This window comes from Dendrobates tinctorius, unplaced genomic scaffold (assembly GCF_039654945.1).
Source record: "Dendrobates tinctorius isolate UK_male_01 unplaced genomic scaffold, ASM3965494v1 ptg000063l, whole genome shotgun sequence".
Taxonomy (NCBI): domain Eukaryota; kingdom Metazoa; phylum Chordata; class Amphibia; order Anura; family Dendrobatidae; genus Dendrobates; species Dendrobates tinctorius.
This window is the reverse complement of record NW_027361731.1, coordinates 4,011,261-4,028,515: the sequence shown is the minus strand read 5'-3', so window position 1 is coordinate 4,028,515 and position 17,255 is coordinate 4,011,261. Positions and strand designations below refer to the sequence as shown.

At 47.7% G+C, this 17,255-nt stretch overlaps 1 protein-coding gene across 3 annotated transcripts in view; it reads left to right on the top strand.

Annotated features, from left to right (window-relative positions):
* Positions 1–17,255, top strand: part of LOC141094145 (uncharacterized) — a 217,938-nt gene that overhangs the window by 172,780 nt on the left and 27,903 nt on the right. For 2 of the 3 annotated variants that reach the window (XM_073579890.1, XM_073579889.1), the window contains exons 2-6: positions 14,654–14,791; positions 14,921–15,100; positions 15,184–15,307; positions 15,387–15,484; positions 15,683–15,773. In XM_073579890.1, the coding sequence (XP_073435991.1) occupies positions 14,654–14,791; positions 14,921–15,100; positions 15,184–15,307; positions 15,387–15,484; positions 15,683–15,773 (631 nt within the window). Of the gene's footprint in view, positions 1–14,623; positions 14,792–14,920; positions 15,101–15,183; positions 15,308–15,386; positions 15,485–15,682; positions 15,774–17,255 lie in introns of those variants that run through there. The other variant, XM_073579891.1, reaches the window with a different exon arrangement.

Genomic DNA, 17,255 nt, shown 5'->3' with positions numbered 1-17,255 from the left:
CAATAAATCACTCCAGGACCAGCCTCTAGTTCTAGTAAATTTAGCATTAAATTGTTTTAGAATATCTAAGGCGTGGGTTGCTTGTAGGAAGTTCTTAGGCTGAATGTGGGATTCTGTAGGCCAGATATCTGAAAGAGAAATGTTGCCTAAGTCTAATTAGGAGATTGCCCGGTAAGGCAAACGGTGCCAGAGTGAAGTCTGAAACTTCATTGAACCTTTGGAAAAGGTCTACTACACTATGTGTCACTGATTTAGGATTGGTTATTAGGATAAGTAAGTCGTCGTCGAAGGCAGCACATCTTTGTTCCGTATGTTTAACTTTTAATCCCTTAATGTCAGGATTTTGACGTATTGCTTGTATTAGTGTCTCTATTACCAGAATGAAGAGGGTCGGTGATAGGGGGCAGCCCTGACGTGTGCCGTTTTGGATATTGAAGGATTGAGAAAACATTCCAATAAGCTTTATCTTTGCGACTGGGGCTCAATATAGGGAAAATATAGCTTTAACAAATCTACTGGGGAACTCAAATTTTTCCAGTGTTTTTTCCATAAAGTGCCAATTAACACGGTCAAAGGCCTTTTCGGCATCGGTTGATAAAAGGGTAAGGGGGGATTTTGTTTTAAGAGCATGATTTATAGCATGGAGAATCCTAGCTTTGTTGTCCTTCCCCTCCCGTCCCTTTACAAATCCCACCTGGTCAGAATGTACCAGTTTGGGTAATAGATTGCTTACTCTGGTGGCTAAGATTTTTGCCCAGAGCTTAACGTCCGTGTTTAACAAAGATATGGTACGGTAGCTACCGCACAGCTCAGGATCCTTCCCCTCCTTAGGTATAATGGTTATAAAAGCTTCTAATGCTTGTTTGGGTAAGGAGGAGACTTTTAAGAGATCATTGAAAAGATTAGATAAGTGTGGAGCTAAGATTTCAGTGAATTTTTTGTAGTATATAATCGGAAAACCATCCGGGTCTGGTGATTTGCCTTTGGGTATTGATTTTAGGGTCTCTATAACATCTTGTGTTGTGATTGGAGCCAATAGCATATCTTTGTCTGTGGGATTCAGTTTGGGTAATTCGATAGTGGAAAGAAAAGAAAGGATTTTGTTCTCTGCTGCCACAGGGTCAAGCAAAGAGAGGGGCCTGGGCAAGTTATAGAGGTCTTCATAGAATCTCATGAACGTATGAGCAATATCAGCTGAATCTGAAACCATTTGAGATTGATCGTTTTTGATTTTCCGAACAAAAGTCCAGTCTGTTTTTTTAAAAGCGAGGAGGTAAGTTTACTTCCCCTATTACCATGCATGTAGAATGCCTGTTTGCTCCTCAAATAAGTCTTGGCGGAGCATACATTTAGTATGTCTTTCAATTTGTTTCGTAGGGCTTTTAGGGATTCTTGCGCCTGGGTAGCCAGAGATTTTTTGTGAACGGTTTCCAGGGTATTAATTTGGTGGATAATAGACGAGATCTTTTTGTCTCTATTTCTCTTTATGTAGGAGCCCAGAGCTATAAGTTCCCCTCTGATCACTGCCTTATGGGTTTCCCAGATCATGGGGAGGGAGGAGTCTGGTTGTGTATTTTCCTCAAAGAACAGATTTAATGTGTTTTTGATTTTCTTTAGATTTTTATCATTGTCTGGAAGGGTTTCTTTTAATCTCCATGTTCCCATAGGCCTGGGGAGAGAAGTGATGGTGATTTCTAGATATATGGGCGCATGGTCTGATAATGTAATAGTGCCTATGTGGTTTTTTTGTATTAGAGGAAGAGCTTGATTTTGAACAAAAAAGTAGTCTAGTCTCTGGTATGAATGAATTGTGAGGGGGGGAAAAGAAGGTATAGTCTTTGGTCTCAGGATTATTTGTTCTCCATGGGTCGATTAAGTTCAGGGAGTTCAGAGAGACATGAATCTTCCTGATTGCCCTTTGGGAGACATTTTTAGAACCTGAAGACGAGTCTAAAGAGGAATTTAGGGTTACGTTCAAGTCTCCCCCCACCATCAACAGACCTTCTTTAAATAATTCCAAGTTGCCAAGGGTTTTAGGTCCTGCTGCTTATTGGGAGCATAGAGGTTGCAAAAGGTCACCATAGTGTTGACTAGATGGCCATTAATCACAATGTAACGGCCCTCTGGATCTGAGAGCGTGTCCTTCCACTGGAAGGGGAGATTTTTAACTAGAGCTATGCTGACTCCCTTGGATGCAGAAGAGCTGGTGCTATTGAACCAGGTTGTGAATGGAGAATGAGAAGTATCAGGAGAGCGGCCTGTTTTAAAGTGGGTCTCCTGCAGAAAAGCAATTTTGGTTTTACTCTTTTTCAGGAGAAGCATGATTTGACTCCGTTTGGCCAGGGAGTTTATGCCCTTCACATAAAAAGAGGCTATTGTCAGGCTATCAAGCGTATGTTGACTTGTCATGGAGGGAATGTGCGTGTGTAGTCTAACCTGGATGACACAAATTATACCATTGCAGAAAATTCAAAGAACAGTTTCAACAACATAATAACACATATTAACAATTTAGATCTTATCTGCAGCAGGGAAGGGGTCCCAGCCTCGAATCGAGAGCAGACAAGACAGTCCATAGGGGAAACGAAGGAATGTCCAGTGGTGATCTCCTAAAAAAAAAAAACTTAAGAGATTTGGGATAAAAGTAAGTTAAACACAAAATATCATTAGCTGCGCTGTAGCAGAAGCGCAAAAGGCAAGCCAAGAAAAAACATCAACATCAAATCCGAAGCCTATGAGTCAGCGGGGAAAGGGGTGACACTCCTGCATCCAGGTTTTGGAGCATCTTTCCTTCATGTCCCTCCTGCCCTAACATCGGTCGGCAGTTCCTAAAAGAGAAGAGCTTTGTAGAATCAGGTAGAAGGGTGTCTCTGGGTTTGCTTCTTGAACTTAGGAGAGCCCGTCTTTTTCTAGACCGACCAATCTTCGGACCGTTGGAGTTGTGGGTAGGTATGAGTAGACTCCAGAGGCATCCAGGATGGCAGGACTGCCACTAGGAATTTCGGGGCCCCATACTGGTAAAATTTTCGGGGCCCCCTTGAGACTCCGCCCAGGCTCCACCCCTCGAACTGTCCACAGTCCCACCGCTCTCTCTTGGAAAAACTCCACTTCTCACCTATCACACATTAACAGTTCCCATCACTAGGTCACACATATAGCCAGCAGCTTTTGCTTTGGCCAAAAGATTTTTTTAAGCCGCCACCATAACAGGGTAGACACTTTTGGCCGGGCCCTACTCTACTGTAACCTATTAAATATTTGTTAAAATATGCAATACACTTTAGGTATATTTTTATTTATTTTTCAATTTTTAAAAATGACCAATAATATCACATACAAGGGACAAATACCATGGCACCATGTCCAGACCACATATTACCACTACCATAGTGACCTATAATACCACATACAAGGAACAAATACCGCTACACCATGTCCAGACCACATATTACCACCACATAGTGATGTATAATAACACATACAAGGAACAAATACCGCCATACCATGACCAGACCACATATTACTACCATAGTGACCGAATAATATCACATACAAGGAACAAATACCACCACACCATGACCAGACCACAAATTACCACCACAAAGTGACCAAATAATAGCACATACAAGAGACAAATACCACCGCACCATGCCCAGACCATATATTACCAGCACATGGTGACTGAATACTACAATACTGACCATTAATAAAAAAACATAATACTATGACCATAAGTGACATTATACACAGGAGATCTGTATTTAGTATGCAGTGTCTGTGTACAGGTAATATAGTGATCAATGACATTATACACAGGAGCTCTGTATATAATGTACATGTAACAGTGATTACTGGTGACATTATACACAGGACCTCTGTATGTAGTATACAATGTATAGTGTCAGTGTACAGGTAACACACTAACTCACCAGTGATGTTTCTAGGTGAAGTCCTTCATCCTTGCTTTTCATCTTTCATCCAGCACAGATTGCCATCACGTCTTCCAGCCAGGATTAGTCTCTGCAGGAAATAACACAGTTATCTAGAGCTCCGCTTGCAGAACACATTACTTATTTTTTTCCAACTTTTACATTACACCACATGAAGAAAAAAAGGCAACATAGTATCAGGGTACGTGCACACGCTGCGGATTGGGGTGCGGATTTGGCTGCGCAGATTTTGTAAAATCCACAGGTAAATCTGCAGGTCAAAAGACCTGTGGTTTTACCTGCGGATTAGCCTGCGGTTCTGCCCTGCGGTTTTTCATCTCCACAATGGAGAAGATGGCAAACCGCAGCGAAATCCACAGAAAGAATTGACTTATTATTATTATTATTTATTGTTATGGCGCCATTTATTCCATGGCGCTTTACATGTAAGGAGGGGTATACATAAAAACAAGTACAATAATCTTAAACAATACAAGTCATAACTGGTACAGGAGGAGAGAGGACCCTGCCCGCGAGGGCTCACAATCTACAAGGGATGGGTGATAATACAGTAGGCGAGGGTAGAGCTGGTCGTGCAGCGGTTTGGTCGATCGGTGGTTACTGCAGGTTATAGGCTTGTCGGAAGAGGTGGGTCTTCAGGCTCTTTTTGAAGGTTTCGATGGTAGGTGAGAGTCTGATGTGTTGTGGTAGAGAGTTCCAGAGTAGGGGTGATGCGTGAGAGAAATCTTGTATGCGATTGTGGGAAGAGGAGATAAGAGGGGAGTAGAGAAGGAGATCTTGTGAGGATCGGAGGTTGCGTGCGGGAAAGTACCGGGAGACGAGGTCACAGATGTATGGAGGAGACAGGTTGTGGATGGCTTTGTATGTCATGGTTAGGGTTTTGTAATGTAGTCTCTGGGCAATTGGGAGCCAGTGAAGGGATTGACAGAGGGGAGAAGCTGGGGAATAGCGGGGGGAGAGGTGGATTAGTCGGGCAGAGGAGTTTAGAATAGATTGGAGGGGTGCGAGAGTGTTTGAGGGGAGGCCACAGAGCAGGAGGTTGCAGTAGTCAAGGCGAGAGATGATGAGGGCATGGACTAGGGTTTTTGCAGATTCTTGGGTGAGGAATGAACGGATTCGTGAAATATTTTTGAGTTGAAGTCGGCAGGAAGTGGAAAGGGCTTGGATATGTGGTTTGAAGGAGAGATCAGCGTCAAGGATTACTCCGAGGCAGCGAGCTTGTGGGACTGGGGAGAGTGGGCAGTCATTTACTGTAATTGATAGGTTCGTGGGGGGGGGTCACGTGAGATGGGGGAAAGATGATGAATTCTGTTTTGTCCATGTTGAGTTTCAGAAATCTAGCGGAGAAGAAGGATGAAATAGTGGACAGACATTGAGGGATTCTGGATAGTAGGGAGGTGATATCTGGTCCAGAGATGTAGATCTGTGTGTCATCAGTGTAGAGATGATACTGAAAGCCATGAGATTCTATGAGCTGTCCCAGGCCAAAGGTGTAAATAGAGAACAGCAGGGGCCCAAGGACCGAACCTTGTGGGACTCCGACAGTTAGGCTGTGTGCACACGCTGCGGATTATGTGCGGATTCATCCGCGCGGATTTTGTAAAATCCGCAGGTGAAACCGCAGGTCAAAAGACCTGCGGTTTTACCTGCGGATTGCTCTGCGGTTTTGCCCTGCGGTTTTTCATCTCCTCAATGGAGGAGATGGCAAACCGCAGGAGAATCCGCAGAAAGAATTGACATGTCAATTCTTTCTGCGGATTGAAAACCGCAGATAATCCGCGCGGAAAATTCCGCACCGTCTGCACTGCGGTTTTTGATTCCCATAGGGAATCATGGTACTGTACACCGCAGCAAAAACTGCTGCGGGTCCGCAGAGGCCAAAACTGCTGCGGAACCGCAGCAAAATCCGCAGCGTGTGCACACAGCCTTAGGGGGCGAGGTGAGGAGGTGGTGTGTGAGTGGGAGACGCTGAATGTCCGGTCTGTTAGGTATGATGAGATCCAGGATAGGGCCAAGTCTGTGATGCCGAGGGATGAGAGGGTCTGTAATAATAGGGAATGGTCCACTGTGTCAAAGGCAGCCGACAGGTCCGGGAGGAGGAGGACAGAGTAGTGTCGCTTGCTCTTGGCGGTTAAGAGGTCATTGGTGACCTTAGAAAGGGCAGTTTCAGTGGAGTGGTGTGACCGGAAGCCAGATTGTAAGCGGTCGAAGAGGGAGCAAGAAGAGAGATGGGAGGACAGTTCAAGGTAGACGTGTTGTTCCAGTAGCTTGGAGGCGTAGGGGAGAAGTGATATAGGGTGATAGCTAGATACAGAGGATGGATCAAGAGGGCTTTTTGAGGATAGGTGTGATGGAGGCATGTTTAAAGCTTGAGGGGAAAACACCAGTTGTTAGTGATAGGTTGAAGAGATGGGTTAGGGTTGGGATGAAGACTGTGGTGAGGTTTGGTATGAAGTGGGATGGGATCGGGTCGAGTGCACAGGTGGTGAGATGTGATCTTGAGAGTAGAATGGAGAGTCGATCTTCTGTAATGGTGGAGAAGTTGGTTTTGAAGGTGGAGGGCTGGGAAGTCGGGAGGAAGGGCTCTGGGGGTTGTTGACCAAAGCTGTCTCTGATGTTATCAATCTTCTGCTTGAAAAATGAGGCAAAGTCTTCAGCTGAGATGAGTGGGGAGGGAGGAGGTGCTGGGGGGGCGAAGGAGAGAATTGAAGGTGTTGAATAACTGTTTAGGGTTGTGAGACAGGGAGAATATGAGAGATGAGAAGTAGGTTTGTTTAGCTGTGGCGAGTGTGGTCTTGAAAGTAGTGAGGGACTGTTTGAATGCGATGAAGTGCTCGTTGGAGTGGGATCTTTTCCATCTGCGCTCAGCAGCCCTGGAAGCTCGCCTCAGCTCTTTGGTCAGGCTGGTGTGCCAGGGCTGTCTGTTGATTTTGCGAGTTTTGGTATGTGTAAGTGGGGCAGCGGATTCCAAAGCTACAGCTATTGTGGTGTTATATAGAGCGGCAGCGTCATCCGCATTGTGTAAGGAACTTATATCTGTAAGAGGGAGGAGGGATTCAGAGAATGAGTGTAGGTCAAGGTGTTTAAGATTTCTGCGAGGGTGTGAAAGTTTGTGGGGTGGGGATTGTAGACATGGAGTGAAGAGGGAAGAGAATGTGAGCAGGTTGTGGTCAGAGAGAGGAAGAGGTGAGTTAGAGAGGTTAGATAGGGAGCAGAGGCGGGTGAAGATGAGGTCCAGTGTGTGGCCATCTTTGTGGGTGGCTGTAGAAGACCATTGAGTGAGGCCGAAGGAGGAAGTGAGAGATAGGAGTTTAGTGGCAGCTGAGAGGGAAGTGTCAATGGGGATGTTGAAGTCGCCCATGATGATAGTAGGGATGTCGGCGGAAAGGAAATGAAGTAACCAGGTGGTGAAGTGGTCAAAGAAGGTGGTGGCTGGCCCTGGGGGGGCGGTAGATGACAGCCAGTTGGAGGTTGGAGGGGGAGTAGATGCGCACAGAGTGCACCTCAAAGGAAGGGAGGGTAACAGAGGGTGGCAGTGGGATTGGGGTGAAGGAGCAGGTATCTGACAGGAGAAAACCAACTCCTCCGCCATGTTTGCAGCTGGGGCGGGGGGTGTGAGAAAGGTGGAAGCCGCCATACGAAAGTGCAGCAGGAGAGGCTGTGTCAGAAGGGGTGAGCCAGGTTTCGGTGATGGCGAGGAAGGAAAGTTTGGTAGTAACAAAAAGATCATGGATGTAGGAAAGCTTGTTGCAGACAGAGCGAGCGTTCCACAGAGCTCCTGTTAGTGGGACTGGGGAAGCGGGGGCTGGGTGAATGGGTATAAGGTAGGAGAGGTTACGGAAGGTTGTGATAGGGCGTGGATGGAAGGTAGAAATGACTGTGGGAATGTGGTGAGGAGGACCAGGATTTGGAGAGATATCACCAGCAGTGAGAAGGAGCAGAGAAAGTGTTAGCAGGTGGGAGCAGGAGAGGGAATGAGGGGGCTGTCTGTGTTTTGGAGACAGAGGATTGTATGGTAAGGAACAGTTTTGAGGTGGAGGTGAGGTGGATGGGGAGGAGTGAAGAAGAGATGAACAGTTCCTTACTAGGAGTAGGGATTAGGGGAATTAGCAGAAAGTGAAGGATTATAGGGGTGAAAGTGAAAACAAACAGAAACATTGTTTACAGTGACTGTGTACAGTTACCTTCAGTTCCCTTCTGGTTCAATTCTGGTTTTAATTCTTAAATTAATCTTCACACTTCATGTGAATGCTAGGTGCAGAGGCAAGTCTATGTGCAAAGCTGGGTGATGCACTGTGTGCCCTTCATAGACAGACAGCAGGAGAGCTGGGTGGATGGACATACCTGTCGGAAGAATAGATGTCAATTCTTTCTGTGGTTTAGAAACCGCAGGTAAACCGCGCGGAAAAATCCGCACCGTCTGCACTGCGGATTTCAATATCCATAGGATATTATGGTACTGTACACCGCAGCGGTTCCGTAGAGGCCAAATCCGCTGCGGAACCGCAACAGAATCTGCAGCGTGTGCACACACCCTCACTCTACACAGTAACAAGACCGCCCCCCCATTTAAAACAGTAAACTCAAAAAAATAAATACATCACTGCAGTAATAATATCCCTTAATTAGCCCCTATGGTAATAATATCGCCCATCCTGACCCCCGCGTGTCTCATTCCTGGCTTCAGCCATATGTTCTCTCATTCCACCCTCATGAGTGTCCATTGTGCCCCATATGATCTCCCCTCCTGCCCCATCTGTCTAAATAGTATCCATCCTGCCCCATGACCCTGCCCCATCTGTCTTCAATCATACGCCGTGTCTCCAATCATGCCCCGTTTCTCACATTCTGCCCCCTCCTGTGTCTGTCACATTATGCCCCCTCCTGTGTCTCACTGTCACATTCTGCTCCCATGTCCAGCATTCTGCCCCAGTGTCTTGCATTCTACCCCCAGTGTCCAGCATTCTGCCCCCAGCGTCCAGCATTCTGCCCCCAGCATCCAGCATTCTGCCCCCATGTCTGCATTCTGCCTCAGTCTCCAGCATTCTGCCCCAGCTTCGAGCATTCTGTCCCATGTCCAGAATTCTGCCCCAGCATCCTGCCCCAGTGTCCAGCATTTTTCTGCCCCATGTCCAGCATTCTACCCCATCTCAGTCTGCCCTCATGTCCAGCATTCTGCCCACAGCGTCCAGCATTCTGCCCACAGCGTCCAGCATTCTGCCCCAGCTTCCAGCATTCTGCCCCGTCTCACAGTCTGCCCCCATGTCCAGCATTCTGCCCCAGTGTCTTGCATTCTGCCCCCAGCATCCAGCATTCTGCCCCCAGCGTCCAGCATTCTGCCCCCAGCATCCTGCATTCTGCCACAGTCTCCAGCATTCTGCCCCAGCTTCGAGCATTCTGCCCCATGTCCCGAATTGTGCCCCAGCATTCTGCCCCAGGGTCCAGCATTCTTCTGCCCCATGTCCTGCATTCTACCCCATCTCACAGTCTGCCCTCATGTCCAGCATTCTGCCCCCAGCATCCAGCATTCTGCCCCAGCTTCCAGCATTCTGCCCCCTCTCACAGTATGCCCCCATGTCCAGCTTTCTGCCCCCAGCATCCAGCATTCTGCCCCCAGCATTCAGCCCCCAGTATCCAGCATTCTGCCTCAGTCTCCAGCATTCTGCCCCAGCTTCGAGCATTCTGCCCCAGGGTCCAGCATTCTTCTGCCCCATGTCCAGCATTCTGCCCCATCTCACAGTCTGCCCTCATGTCCAGCATTCTGCCCCCAGCGTCCAGCATTCTGCCCCAGCTTCCAGCATTCTGGCCCGTCTCACAGTCTGCCCCCCAGCATCCAGCATTCTGCCCCCCAGCATCCAGCATTCTGCCCCCCAGCATCCAGCATTCTGCCCCATGTCTGCATTCTGCCTCAGTCTCCAGCATTCTGCCCCAGCTTCGAGCATTCTGTCCCATGTCCAGAATTCTGCCCCAGCATCCTGCCCCAGTCTCCAGCATTCTGCCCCAGTGTCCAGCATTTTTCTGCCCCATGTCCAGCATTCTGCCCCATCTCACAGTCTGCCCCCAGCGTCCAGCATTCTGCCCCCAGCGTCCAGCATTCTGCCCCCAGCGTCCAGCATTCTGCCCCCAGCGTCCAGCATTCTGCCCACAGCATCCAGCATTCTGCCCCAGCTTCCAGCATTCTGCCCCGTCTCACAGTCTGCCCCAGTGTCTTGCATTCTGCCCCAGTGTCTTGCATTCTGCCCTCAGCATCCAGCATTCTGCCCCCAGCATCCAGCATTCTGCCACCATGTCTGCATTCTGCCACAGTCTCCAGCATTCTGCCCCAGCTTCGAGCATTCTGCCCCATGTCCCGAATTGTGCCCCAGCATTCTGCCCCAGGGTCCAGCATTCTTCTGCCCCATGTCCTGCATTCTACCCCATCTCACATTCTGCCCCCAGCGTCCAGCATTCTGCCCTCAGTCTCCAGCATTCTGCCCCCAGCATCCAGCATTCTGCCCCAGCTTCCAGCATTCTGCCCCCTCTCACAGTATGCCCCCATGTCCAGCTTTCTGCCCCCAGCATCCAGCATTCTGCCCCCAGCATTCAGCCCCCAGTATCCAGCATTCTGCCCCATGTCTGCATTCTGCCTCAGTCTCCAGCATTCTGCCCCAGCTTCGAGCATTCTGAACCATGTCCAGAATTCTGCCCCAGCATTCTGCCCCAGGGTCCAGCATTCTTCTGCCCCATGTCCAGCATTCTGCCCCATCTCACAGTCTGCCCTCATGTCCAGCATTCTGCCCCCAGCGTCCAGCATTCTGCCCCAGCTTCCAGCATTCTGCCCTGTCTGTCTGCCCCCAGCATTCTGCCCCCCAGCATCCAGCATTCTGCCCCCCAGCATTCTGCCCCCATGACTGCATTCTGCCTCAGTCTCCAGCATTCTGCCCCAGCTTCGAGCATTCTGCCCGATGTCCAGAATTCTGCCCCAGCATTCTGCCCCAGGGTCCAGCATTCTTCTGCCCCATGTTCAGCATTCTGCCCCATCTCACAGTCTGCCCTCATGTCCAGCATTCTGCCCCCAGCGTCCAGCATTCTGCCCCAGCTTCCAGCATTCTGCCCCATCTCACATTCTGCCCCCATGTCCAGCATTCTGCCCCCAGCATCCAGCATTCTGCCCCATGTCTGCATTCTGCCTCAGTCTCCAGCATTCTGCCCCAGCTTCGAGCATTCTGCCCCATGTCCAGAATTCTGCCCCAGCATTCTGCCCCAGTCTCCAGCATTCTGCCCCAGGGTCCAGCATTCTTCTGCCCCATGTCCAGCATTCTGCCCCATCTCACAGTGTGCCCTCATGTCCAGCATTCTGCCCCCAGCGTCCAGCATTCTGCCCCCATCTCACAGTCGGCCTTGGGCCCTCCGGATCGCCACTTTCAAAAAAAAAAAAATTTCTTCTTGCCTTGTTATCTGGCTGCGCTCCATCGGCGAAGCTCCGTCCCTCTCCCAGTCCCACGTGGCACACTCACTGACTGAATGAGGAAGTGGAGGAGCAGAGCAGTGTGTGTCGTCAGGTGAGAGCGGCGCTGTGGCTGAACCATTGTGCAGGGGGGATTGCGGCGCTGGCTGGACCATGGTGCAGGGGGGGGCCTGCCCGGGGGACCCGGCAGGCGCTGGATCTTCATTTTAAAAAAAGCTGCAGAAGCCTGAATAAAATGCAGGGGGCCACTAGCGTAGACCAGGCTGCCATCGTGGTCGGGCCCCCCTAATCACTGGGCCCCATACACATGTAAGGGCTGTCATGCCCTGATGGCGGCTCTGCAGGATGGTACCTCCACAGGTGGAATTTTCAGAATATCCCACGCTTTGTGCAGGTCTTCAGGTGAACGTATAGCGACTTGTCTTCCATCTTTGATGATTGCGACTCCGAATGGAAACAGCCATCTGTAGGGGAGTTTGTGTGATTTCAGAGTATCAAGTAAAGGTTTCATCAGCTTTCTCTTGGCCAAGGTTGAAGGGGCTATGTCTTGAAATATTAGAAAAGAGGCATTGTTATATGTAAGAGGGGCCATTTCTCTTGTCTTGGTAAGGATGGCTTTTGTGTCCACAAAGCTGAGGAGGCCGCATATGATATGCCTTGGAGGGTCTGGAGGTTTGGGCTTAGGCTTTAATGCTTTGTGTACTCTTTCTATAACTATTTTATCCGCTCTTTCCTGGCCCACCAAAGATGAGAAAATTTCCTTTGTGACTTTTTCAAGGGCTTCAGTACCAAAGGTTTCAGGAATTCCTTTTATTCTTACATTTTTTCTCCTGCTCCTATTTTCCTGCTCTTCAATCACCAGTAGGGTATTATTAAGTTGCTTTTGATGGTAGGAAACTTGGCTTCGCAGGGTCTCTGAGTATTGAGTCAATTCAGTTTGGGCAGACTCGAGTGATTCCACCCTATCTCCAATGTGTTTCAAGTCTGACCTGATTCCTGTTATCTCCTGGAGAAGGGGTTTCATTGCCTGGGCCAGTGATTTCTTCAAAAACGACCTGGAGATGGGGGCACTATCTAGTGTCTGAGTTTCTTCATCTGAACTGTCCTCAGTTAAATCTGAAGTGTCTGAACGCGGCTTGCCCATTGTTCGGTTTGGCGGTTTTTTCAGTGGGGGCTGCTGATTCAAAGTTTTTTTTTCTTTAGGTATTTATCGAGTTCCCCGTTTGCGCTCTTTGCCACTATTCGGGAGCACTTTGACTTTGACACCCTCCTTGCCTATTTTAACCATATCGAAGATTATGAGTGTGTCAGCGTGAAATTACCAGATTACTGCATCATTAGCAAGTTAAGCATGTTGGTTGTTTTTTAATAAAATCGTATATGCTTCATGGAGAGAATTTAAGGAACGTACTGCAAGAAGAAAAAATAGAAAAACAAGTGCAGTAACGTTGAATCGTCAGTAGGTGGCGTAATCACCACACGTCTGAAGTTATGCAAGAAAATGAACTGTCCACTCCAGAGAATGTATAGAGAGGAAAACACCAAAAAGAGAAAAGAAACATTTTTCTCAATCTTAGAATAATGGTTTATGTCTGTACTTTGAGAGAGTTCCTCTTTATATTTAGAGGATGGGGAGACGTTGAGGAGAGAATTAGCAGGTCACTCGGCTTATATTTCCCAAGTCTTTCCCCGTTATGTGTTTACTCTCTGTGAGGCTAGTAGGGAGAAGATGGCGTCCTCTTCTCCTTGTTCAGTGGAGGGATTGGCGCCAAAACAGTTTTAAGTAATATATGCTCCGTTTTCAGAGAATTATAGTAGATTTATTGTGAGGGGGTGCTCAAAGGGGGCTGGAGCGACAAGAGGCCTCCAGCTACCCACAGACTATTTGTTAAGGAAGCTTTCGTGGGGTCAAAGTTGTTTTAGGGATCCCCGTCTCCTACCTGCTTGGTGTGTTCCTCCGGTTTGGATCTCAAAAAGACAGGGGAGAGAGAGCTGTGCCCCGTATCTTCCTCTGGAGTACTTTCAGCGTCACGCGCCTGTGGCTGAGGCGCCAGACTCAGCAGCACCCGGGACACTGACCTCTACCACTGACCGGTCGCCCGCCCGCATCTGGCTCCCTCTCTCAGGCTCAGGTATCCGCCCGTCACAGGCCCCCGGCAGTCGCCGCGTTCGTCTCCGGTGGGCGAGCGGGGAGACCGGGAAGTAATGTATTCACCGCATCTTCTCGCAGTATGGCAGGCCCATTGCGGTGGCTTCCACCTTCTTCTCGCCCGCCGGACAGACTCTGCCTCCCCAGCCACTGCCGGAGCCTCCACTCCTCAGGCTCCTCACCCACTGCCCGCAGCGATTACTTCACTTCAGCAGCGTGTTCTTGTAGAGGCCCCGACAGGTGCGCTCCCTATTGTGGCTTGTGCCGTGTCTGTGTCTCTCCTCAGTTTAGGCCCCGCTTGTCTGAGGGGAGTATGGGTCCAGCAGAGAGGCTCTCCCAGGGTCTGGAAACCCTGCCAGGTCTTCCCAGGGGGTCCGATGAGCTGCCCCTTGAGCGATTAGATGCTTTTTTTGGCTATTTTTTCCATATAATCAGGTCTGAGGTCAGGAGCTCAGACTCCATGCGTCCTCTCCCGCTCATGCACAGGCCACGCCCCCCATTTTCACACTTTTTTTGGGTCTTTTTCATGTAATATATGGAAGCTTACATGGAGACATTGGCAGCAAATAACTTTTGTCTTGATGTTCTTACAAAAAAGCTTTTATAAAAGCCTCAAACTTCTGTGTGTGAATCAGACATGAGATCTAACGTGATAGAAGATTACAGTGCGGGGAAGACGGGAAACCTTCATATAGACGGCCGGTGGGGATGGAGTCAGTGACGGACTCTGGCCAAATATGTTTCTAGAGCCGTAGTAGAAGATGAAGATGTCGTCCTCATCATGAAGTAGTTATTTCTCCTGTCACGTGTAATGAATATCTCCTGCAGTATTGCTAATGCCGATTCCAGTGTCGGTAAATGAGGCGAGAATTAGCGTTATGGAAGATGAGTCTATGAGGAACGTATTCAGCTGCCGACTCCGAGGGAGAAACTGCTTGTTGTCTGTGGCCTAAATATATAGGTTTTATTAGTATATGTAAAGAAGAAAACTACATACTGTAAAGTAATAAATCTCCTCATATGTTTCCCTTATTATCTCCAGTAATTGTATTATTACACAGGATTTTATGATGTTACATCGGCTCATCTTCTCATTCAGGTCTCTAGAATCGGATCCTCAGTGAAGATCTTCTATATAAGAGAATTTTCCTGATTTACACATCAAGGATGGATATGGACAGAGACAAGATGGCGGAGAGGATATTACACCTCACCCTAGAGATCCTCCTCCGGCTTACTGGAGAGGTGAGAGATTCTGATGACGTCACATTACATCATTCTTATCTATGGGAATAACAGATGGACAGAACTGGAGAGGTGAGGACTCTGGAAATGTCTGTAGTGAGATTTATTAATGTGTCTCTCCATAACCAGGATTACACAGTAGTGAAGAAGACCTCTAGTGAGCGCTGTCAGGACCCTGTGTCTGAGGAAAGCGGAAGAATCCTTAGCCCAATCACGGGACTTCCACCTCACCCCCTGATACTTGAGAACATCAATGACCATAAGATCCTAGAACTCACCTACAAGATGATTGAGCTGCTGACTGGAGAGGTGACACTGCTGGGAATGTTGGGACATTATACAGTAACACTATGAAGGGATCGGGGGGATGACGCTATCATTGTATGTGTCAGGTTCCTATAAGGTGTCAGGATATCGCTGTCTATTTCTCCATGGAGGAGTGGGAGTATTTAGAAGGATGCAGAGATCTGTACAAGAACGTCATAATGGAGGTTCCCCAGCCCCTCACATCACCAGGTAATAGACAGGACTAAATACACACGGCCTATATCTAAATGTAAAGAATGAATTCAGTCCCTGTATGTGTTTCCTCCAGTTCTATCCAGTAAAAGGACAACACCAGAGAGATGTACCCGTCCTCTACTTCCACAGGACTGTAAACAAGGAGATCCATATGCTCCTCAGGATCATCAGGTAGATGGAGAGAAGGTGTCAGGAGATCTCCCCTATGATGTGTAGACGGCTGTGAAGGTCTTGTGCTCAGTCTTGTTTTATCCACCAGTATTATATGTTTTATACTTGTGTAATGAGAACCGTGGAGATGGCAGGATTAGAGCTGATCATAGATGCGTCTTCTCCATCTCTCTGTGACTTTTATAATATTTGTTTCAGGGTGAAGATCTGATCCATATTAATACTACAGAGACATATGTGAGAGGTAATGAGCGGTGTAAAGAGGAGATTCCCACATATGACTACCCAGGTGAGTGGTAACCACTAAATGCAGAGAAGTCACAGATTCTTCTCAGTCATCGGCTGTGGCTGCTTTATCGTTGGTGTAGTCCGGCCGTATTACCATGATCACCATTTTGCCTGTAGACCACAACATTATCCCTCACCCAAAACTGTTCAAATGACTTTGATACAGGAAAGATGTATATCTTTGTACCATGTTAGCCAGTAGATAGAAAAATATTCAGGATTGAGAGTCCTCAGTAGTTGATACCTTTTAATGGCTAACTGAAAAGATGGTAACACATTGCAAGATTTCCAGACTACTCAGGTCTCTTCATCAGGCTAGACTAATACAAAATCTGAAGTCACATATTTATGCACAATACAGCCTAGAAAAAATGCAATAGATAAGACAAGTGACGTGAAGCAGAATAATCAATATGGGAGAGGGAGAAATATAAATATAAACATTGGACCAGTTCATAGATAAGGAGTCCGGATGTTTTATGGTCCTCTGATTGGGGTCTAGTTCTGTGCTGTGATGCCCCCACAAGGTTTTAAAAGGAAATTCCTTAATAGATGTAAAAAGACATAAATCCACGCATATTGTGCATAAATATGTGACTTCAGATTTTGTATTAGTCTAGCCTGATGAAGAGACCTGAGTAGTCTGGAAATCTTGCAATGTGTTACCATCTTTTCAGTTAGCCATTAAAAGGTATCAACTACTGAGGACTCTCAATCCTGAATATTTTTCAAATGACTTTGGGCATTGAAAGCCCTTTTCTATAGAACTTATCACCTGGAGGATCCCCTTACCCCCTGAGATTAGAAGACGCTGACCGTTACCTGCCCAGATCTGTAAACTACAAAGCCAAATGACAGCGTACGTAGAATGTGCTGATAAGTTAGAAAATCACTTGAAGAAAAGTATTATGATGGGTCTGTATCACAAATTGGAGGGTAATGATGCTGTTGGCTTCCTAGAACCCGGGTATCTTATTGGATGAATCTACCTTCTCTCCCTTCTGTGCTGCTGAATGTGCTCATATGGTCCCTACAAGACCAGGTCCTGTCTTTCTGGCCAAAAGTTGCTTTTATGATTGACAACATTAAATGTGCAGTGAGTGTCAAGTGTGAATTTCTGTACAATAGCAACAGTTTCCCTTTATCCTGACTTTCAGAGCTGGACTAGGATAAAAAAGCAGCCCTGCCACACAAACCCCACCAGCCCACATACTATAACACTCCCCCCACACCCGATCAGTGGATTTTGTTATACTTTGTCGTGCCCTTCAACACTCATCTTAAAGGAGTTATTTGAAGTCCATGTGTGAATGCCACCTCAGTGCGCATGATCAACCTCTTCTTTAGATTGCCGGTTCTCGGGATCATGGAGGTCCCAGTGGTTGTACCGCAGCGACTACATAGGTCTCGGGATAGTGGATTACTTTGCATAATCCATTTAAATGGGTTTTCCAATATATACACTGTATTTTTCGGACTATTA